General features: G+C 48.4%; 1 protein-coding gene across 1 annotated transcript; it reads right to left on the bottom strand.

The window, feature by feature from the left end:
- Nucleotides 1-1,779: 1,779 nt before the first annotated feature.
- LOC103635678 (pyruvate, phosphate dikinase 2-like) lies at nucleotides 1,780-7,302 on the bottom strand. The gene is made up of 18 exons (NM_001358399.1): nucleotides 7,161-7,302; nucleotides 6,688-7,059; nucleotides 6,026-6,188; nucleotides 5,702-5,937; nucleotides 5,456-5,584; nucleotides 5,151-5,330; nucleotides 4,884-5,021; nucleotides 4,593-4,757; nucleotides 4,293-4,454; nucleotides 4,027-4,116; nucleotides 3,740-3,878; nucleotides 3,479-3,656; nucleotides 3,245-3,374; nucleotides 3,013-3,141; nucleotides 2,691-2,828; nucleotides 2,420-2,497; nucleotides 2,248-2,339; nucleotides 1,780-2,154 (listed from the first exon to the last, which is right to left on the bottom strand). The coding sequence occupies exons 1-18, from the start codon at nucleotides 7,248-7,250 to the stop codon at nucleotides 2,112-2,114; spliced, it is 2,652 nt and encodes an 883-aa protein (NP_001345328.1). The 5' UTR covers nucleotides 7,251-7,302; the 3' UTR covers nucleotides 1,780-2,111.
- Between the last annotated feature and the right edge of the window lie 579 nt (nucleotides 7,303-7,881).

Here is a 7,881-nt window from a genome sequence, read left to right as displayed (position 1 = left end):
AACAAGATATGGGCAGATCGCATGCTCGATCTCAAAGGCAAAACTGTATGCTGACCTCTAAAGCATAAAGTTGATGATACAATGTTGATCTCTAAGGCATTCGACAAAAAGGAAAAGATGATTTCTGAAAAACAACGTGAGATGAAGACCTTCGAATGGATTATTTTCAGTAATCCACTCAAAGCTCGGGGGCTACACCCATTGGGTGCACCTTCGGTGCACCCAATGAATCATCAACCCCAAGAGACAGAATGCTGATTTCTAAAGCATAAGATGAAACTAAGACGAGGCCTACTTTTAGAAGCACGAGTGGAAGATAAAAATGATTTCTGAGAAGACTTGAAATGAAGACCTTCGAGTGGATTATTTATAAAAATCCACTCGAAGCTCGGGGCTACACCCATTGGGCAATGAACTTTGAATCCTAAAGAGCAAAATGCTGATCTCCAAAGCATAAACCCGAGACAGAGCACCAATTTTTTAGGAATAAAGCGAAGGCCGATGAATAATGGCAGAAGAAGACAACAGAAGATCGTTTTTACCGAGTCACTCAGAGTTCAGAAGCAATAGCTCGACAGACTTATTTTCAAGGCATTCCCTATCAAAATCAAAAACTGCAAGCTGGACCTAGAATTTTTGGGCCGTTTATTTCAAAATCAACCCAAAGATTGGGGGCTTGTGGGGGACAGATATCCCCCGGGTCCACTGGAAGGCTAAAAGACCTCGCGAAAGGCCTACGAGCCTAATAATTCGCAAGGTCATCCCTTCGTGGGCCTGGGGAGGCACGCCCGTTAAACTGGATTGACACAAGACTGGATTGACGTAGGCCCAGGCGGCCCGATGAGTTTGAACGACAACCACAGCAAAGATCCGACCTTCCCGCGCAGGGGCCTCGTACATCGGAACAGAGCGGGGATAGGTCGGCGGAATTATAGGAAAATATGCTCAGTCGGTTCACTATTATTTAGGCTTACGTTGTTATCATATCCACATGTAATGCCCCACGGTCGAGTATATAAGGCCTAGGGGGCACCCCCTCAAGAACAACTCTCACTACTTAGCCATCCACCCAGTTCTCTAACATCTTCGGTACTAGAGAACCTCCTTGTAACCCACCACGCAAAGTATTCACGTCAAGACGTAGGGTGTTACGCATCTCAAAGCGGCCTGAACCTGTACAAAATTGTCCACTATCTCTCGTGCATCTAGCGCGAACCATCGAGCTACAGTCGGTAACACCGTCCTACTTCAAAAAGCACTTCGAGGGGCAACCCCGGGTGCGCGGTCGGACCCAAAACACCGACAGGTGCACCATGCAAAAACGGTACCAGTAAGGGATAAAGAAAAAAACAAACACGAAAGGCTTCCCCATCGGTGAATTTACCTAAGTGTGCTAGGAACTGGCCTACATGTTCGTGTGTGCTTCTATCACTTTCGCCAGAAAACTTAGAAAACTCTTGTATCCTTACCCCTTGTGGGTATGGAACAGTGTCAAACCAGGGATTATATGCCTTTTGATATAACCGTCCTACCGTGGCTATACTAACTCCGAGTCTCCGACCATATCTCGAAATAATTCAGTTATCTCTTCTCTAGTTTTCTCCATTATGTCCGATGGCAGACCACCGGACCTTGGGCTGTAGGGCTCATTCGGTTTTCGAGTTAATCCCGCAGGTTTAGCTAACAAATCTCGCAAAAAATCCGAAACCCTAACTTTGGAAGAGCGGGTTCTGCTGTCACAAATCATTCGTTCGGCTTCTTTTGCAGGAATAAAACGAATTGCCTCGGAAGCAAACCAGCCAGTTGCATTCACCGGAGTCTAGAGTTCTACGAAAAGATATCAGCTTTTTCGAGGCTTAATTTGAGGAGGGCCTCAATAGGTGGAATGTGCAGCAATGGCCTCAACAACGACATGCACATCTCACACCACGAAAACCCTCAGTTTTAAGCATGAACAGTTTGGAAGTTTTACATAGCTGAGAAAATAGATGGAACTGTAGCTTTTATGAGCGCTGCTACTAATACTCTTCACAGAGCATATGGCTCTGTCATAGTAGTATTATTAATCACCAGATGCACCAACAGCAGGCTGCCAACGAGGAGGCAGCCCCTCAGACAAGCACCTGAGCTGCAGCTAGCCTAGCGATCGGGACCCTGCAGGTATTTCATATATATTAAAAAAACAGTTAAGATTTTGCTACCGCTAACATAGCCTAGCAATCTTGGATTGAATCATGAATTACCAACCTGAAAGGGGAGCAAGAAACGTAATCCAGCCCAGTCTTGGCGAAGAAAGCAACCGATGAAGGCTCTCCACCATGTTCTCCACAAATGCCCACCTGTTGACAGACAACACCAAAAACAATCAAACCATGGTTTCTAAGCAAACGAAGCGATACCCACAGATCCCAAGACCAACCTTCAAGTTAGGCCTAGCTTTGCGGCCCCTCTCTGTAGCAAGCTTAACCAGCTCGCCCACTCCTCTCTGGTCGAGAACCTGATGAGTTCATGGACGTTTTTAAAAGCCGAGTTAAACAAGTTTTTTGACCAGAGCACACACACAAGGACACCAAAAGCCTCAGGGGTATGCAAAATGCCCAAGACGACATGAGATGCTCACATCTGTAAATGATGGAGATGCGAGTATGGCCTCAGATGAGAGAGGGTGACAGAGGAGCTGCAGCAGTTACCTCGAAGGGGTCATGCTGGAGGATGCCCTGAGCCAGATAAATGGGGATGAACTTCCCCACATCATCCCTGCTGTAGCCAAAGGTCATCTGCGTGAGGTCGTTCGTTCCAAAGGAGAAGAATTCAGCCTGCTCCGCGATCTGCCAGGTCGTGACACCAAAACAACAGGTGGCAGGTTTCAGATTAGCACAGGAACTTGCATTGCAGATAAACTTCTTCACACAAGTCTTGGGGGGGTTTCGTTTGAAATACAGTCGATCTACAAAGTCGGTCTAAAACAGTCGTGTTTTGAGTTTTCGGAGCTAGTTGTTTTTTGTTTCCTACCTCGTCAGCCACTAGAGCTGCCCTGGGAATCTCAATCATCGTTCCGATCTTGTACCCAATAGTTTTCCCCATACTGGTGAAAACTTTGTTAGCGACTTGACGGATAAGGGCCACCTGATGTCCCAATTCCTGCAAATACCAAGTGGATTTTTGTCATAATTTTGAACTGCAGAGGTACTACTATCTACATTAACACACACACACAAAAAAAACAAAACAAAAGGATGCATGCCTGCGGTGTTCCAACAAGAGGAACCATTATCTCTGGAAAGACTTGAACGCCCTGGTTGGTCATCGCTATAGCAGCTTCAAAGATGGCACGGGCTTGCATTTCTGTTAGCTCAGGGTACGATATACCAAGCCTGGAAAATGTGCAGTGAGTGTAGCCTTTCTCAATACTTCACTAATAACAAGAAATGATGTTTTCCTGTGAGTAGAATAATACTAGCAGAAAATGAAAGCCAACCTGCAGCCACGGAAGCCAAGCATCGGGTTTACTTCCGAAAGCTTTTCGATCCGTGCGAGGGCATCCTCCTGGTTGGCTCCCGTCTCAGAACACAGTTCACGCACGATTTCCTCGACGTTCCCTTCTGGAAGGAACTCGTGGAGGGGAGGGTCCAGAAGTCGAATAGTCACTGAAAGTCCTGAAACGCAAATACCAAAGCTCAAACCCAGCCCTGCGCTTCAAAAAAATACGAAGGCACATTGTGTTTTTTTTTTCACGTACCATCCATAGCACGGAAAATGCCTTCGAAGTCAGACCTCTGGTAAGGCAGAAGGCGATCCAGCGCCTGCTGCCTCAGCTCAACTGTGGGAGCCATAATCATCTGCCTCACAGCCTTAATCCTCTCATCCGAAGCGAAGAACTGCCCCAAGTACAGGTGAGGAAAAGAAAAGAAAAGAAACTTGAAACTATTTCCCTCGCCCAGAACAAATAAATCAAAAGGAAAATAAAACATGTCCGATGTAGTAACTGTAACCAAGAGTACTAATATTGAAAACAAATACAGATACCATGTGCTCTGTCCGGCATAACCCGATTCCTTCTGCCCCGTTGTTCCGTGCAGCCAATGCATCCTCAGGGGTATCCGCGTTTGCCAGGACCTAGTAGAACATATATATATATATATATATATATATATATGCACAAAAATAATCGTTTTCTGATGAAAATTGCGGGAATGTGGTTTGAGCTTCAACAAAAAAAAAAAATATGTTTGTGTGTTTTTGAGTAATACTAACTAGTACACATTGGTAAGTTTCTGAGATTTTTTTTTTACCTTGAGCTTTCTAACGTCATCCACCCAGGACATGAATGTTCCCAGATCGCCACTGAGGGCTGGTGGGGAGAGCGGCTGCTTTCCGAGGATCACTTCGCCGGTCGATCCATTCAGCGATAGCCACTCACCTTCGCGCAGCACATTGCCTCCAATCTTCACAACCTGTAATATAAATATAAACGGATCAAAGTAGGCGTCTGTATCATGATCTCATTACAGTTTTTTTTACATGGCAGCATGTTCGCTTCTGCATAACAAGAGAGGATCAGTTGAGCATGCGCGAGCAAGAGTTGAGCTCACCTTCTCTGCGTCATTTACACGAATCCCAGAGCATCCCGAGACACAGCATTTTCCCCACCCGCGTGCGACCACGGCGGCATGGGAGGTCATGCCACCTCTTTCTGTGAGGATTCCTGCAGCCGCGTGCATGCCGCCGACGTCCTCAGGGCTGGTCTCCGCCCTCACCTGCATAGTATTCCCAAAGGAAAATTCTATCAAAAAAAAAACTGAAGAAAACCCTAATATACGTATCATATATATATATATGGAAGAATTATGTGTTACACAGAGGATGAAAAAAAGGGATATTACCAGAATAACTGATTTCCCTTGGGAATGCCATGTTTCAGCGTCCTCAGCAGTGAATACAACCTGGCCCACAGCGGCCCCAGGTGACGCCGGTAGGCCCGTGGCAATGACTTGGTCCTTGTACGCCGATGGGTTCTCAAACTGGGTTTTCCACAAGAGAAGAAGAACAAAAAAAAAGGTATCAATGCATGTCAACTGCTTAATGGTTAATACTACTGATTTGATAAGTCGTCCATATCCATATATATATGCATGGTTCTTGACGATTACCTGAGGATGGAGAAGCTGGTCCAGGTGGCCTGGCTCTACCATCTTGATCGCCGCACGGCGCTCAACAAGGCCCTCGTTAACCATGTCCACGGCGATCTTTACGGCGCTTTTGCCCGTACGTTTCCCTGTCCTGCACTGCAACATCCACAGCCTGCTCTCCTGAACAGTAAATTCGATGTCCTGCATCACACACATCAATAGAAACAAGTCAACCTGAGTTCATATGATGCAGAGGGATGGTGTGGTACTTAAAGGGGGGGGGGGGGGGGGGGGGGGGGGGGTGAAAAGCTAATTAATGTACGTGCCTGCATTTCTTTATAGTGGCTCTCCAGTATCCTGCAGTTCTCGACTAGCTCTTTGTAGGCCTGTGGCATAACGTCCTTCATGGCATCAAGATCCTCCGGGGTTCTGATTCCAGCAACCACATCCTCGCCCTGAATATATAGTAGGGAAACAGAATAATATATTTCACATGTAAGCTAATACACTCCACAGCATCTTTAACAGGGGAGAGCAATGCAATGGAAGCCTGAGGTCACATACACACACACCTGAGCATTCACCAGGAACTCGCCGTACAGCTTCTTCTCTCCGGTGTTGGGGTTCCTAGTGAAGAGCACGCCGGTGCCAGAGGTGTTCCCCATGTTGCCGAACACCATGCACTGCACGTTCACGGCGGTGCCTCTGAGGCCGGTGATCTGGTTGATGCTCCTGTACTTCTTTGCCCTCGGGCTCTCCCACGAGTCGAACACGGCCAGCACTGCCAACTCCAGCTGCCTCTTGGGGTCTGCAGCAGGGAGCTTCAGTGTGTCAGGTCGCTGGGTGACTGAGGATATGCATGGAATTAATGGAACACACACACACACACACTGCACCTGAGGGGAATGGCTCTCCCTTAGCCTCCACGTAGACGTTCTTGTACTGGCTCACCAGCTCTTTGAGGTCGGTGGCGGTGAGGTCGGTGTCGTTCTTCAGCCCCTTGGCTTTCTTCATGGCTTCAAGCTTCTCTTCGAACAGCGCGTGGGGGATGTCCATCACCTGGTGTGGTAAGTAAATAAAAAAGGATCCGATAAGAAAATCTGATGTGTTTTCACTCTGCGGTGGCCGGTGGTGGGATCGATTGTGTGTTTCCTCCAGTCCGACAAACCAAGTTTAACGACGTGGGCTCCAAAATCTGACAAGGACGTCTACGTGAATTCTGCCTCTTGGGTTCTGACCTGACGAAACTATGCCCACCTTTTAATTTGTTTTGTTTTTACCTCACCGATGGCGATTTGCGTCTGTGTGACAGAAACATGTTCGTTCGTTCCTCAGGTAATGGAACTGTTAAAGTCGTTTAGTTTTTATATATATGAAGTTTATAAAAAATAATAGTAAAAACCAGCCACGTTCGTTTAGCCCAAGGGAAAGCGGCTGGCCACATACCCTGGTCTATAGCTAGCAATTAGCAAACAGACAAAGAAAAAAAAAGAACTCCAGCCTTGGTGGACCGATCAGGTTGGAGGGAGCTAGGAGTAGAATACTAGTTAGTACTCACGACGTTGCCGAACATGTCGAGGAAGCGGCGGAAGGAGTCGTAGGCGAAGCGGTCCCCGCTCTTGGCCGCCAGCCCGGCTGCCACTTGGTCGTTGAGCCCCAGGTTGAGCACCGTGTCCATCATCCCGGGCATGGACACCGCGGCGCCGGAGCGGACGGAGAGCAGGAGCGGGCGCCGCGGGTCGCCGAGGGCGGCGCCCATGTACTCCTCCACCCACCGCAGGCCGTCGAGGACCTCCGCCCAGAGCCCCGGCGGGAGGGCGCGCCCGGCCTCCTGGTACTGCTGGCACGCCTCCGTCGACACCGTGAACCCCGGCGGCACCGACAGCCCGATGCTCGCCATCTCCGCCAGGTTCGCGCCCTTGCCGCCCAGCTGCATGTACGTAGTAGTAGTATTCATCATCAGCGTGCATACATATGCATACATGCAGTAGCAAAGCAAGCGAATTGAATACAGAAGAAGGACCCTCTCACCAGCTCCTTCATGTTCTTGTTGCCCTCGCTCTTGCCCTTGCCGAAGTGGAACACCCTCTGCGACGAACGGCCACATGGAGCGGGCGCCATTAGCACGGCAAAGCAAAGCAAACAACACTGATCAGTGACAAGATACAACAACGGGCGCTGTGGCTGATGACGAAGCAGCAGGGCCTGCGCCGGGCTCTATTTATAGCAGCGGCAGTAGGCAGTAGGCAGCCGGCCCCGCGCTCGTGTCTGATGATGTGACACTGACAGGCGGGAGCCCAAATCATGCAAGCATGTACGTACGCAACACTTTTTTTTATTTTTTATTTTTCACAAACCCAGGGGAAGCCCCTGGTATATATAAAAAACAAATAAAATAGGCGAAGAAGCGTTCGGGCACAAAATCGGTTGGGCAAAAATCCATGCTCGGATGGGCTTTTACACGTACGCACCCAGCTAACCGGATGCATATCCGGACGCCCGGTAACCTCACCCCGCGTCACTGCCACTGCCTCGCCCCTAGTGCCCCCCTCCCTTTCTGTTTCGTCGATGCAATGTGTGCGTGCGTGTGTTGCTTGCCTTCGTGAACAGATGCAATGTGTGCGTGGCTGTGGTTGTCAGTCTACCAAGCCGCTTCAAAAGCATAGATACACACGGGTAATAAATATTTTAACAAATAGCTTGTGATCGAGTGTAAGAAGATTGGTAATCTACTAATGCGAAATTAGCGTGA

Source organism: Zea mays, chromosome 8 (assembly GCF_902167145.1).
Source record: "Zea mays cultivar B73 chromosome 8, Zm-B73-REFERENCE-NAM-5.0, whole genome shotgun sequence".
NCBI lineage: Eukaryota > Viridiplantae > Streptophyta > Magnoliopsida > Poales > Poaceae > Zea > Zea mays.
This window is presented reverse-complemented; position numbering and strand designations above follow the sequence as displayed.

Excerpts from the sequence above, each read along its gene's own strand:
- LOC103635678 (NM_001358399.1), bottom strand. The coding sequence starts at position 7,250 with ATGGCGCCCGCTCCATGTGGCCGTTCGTCGCAGAGGGTGTTCCACTTC. Across the intron at positions 5,331-5,455 it reads GCCACTATAAAGAAATGCAG|GACATCGAATTTACTGTTCA; the intron begins GCACGTACATTA and ends TGTGTGATGCAG. Across the intron at positions 4,117-4,292 it reads ATGACGTTAGAAAGCTCAAG|GTCCTGGCAAACGCGGATAC; the intron begins GTAAAAAAAAAA and ends ATGTTCTACTAG.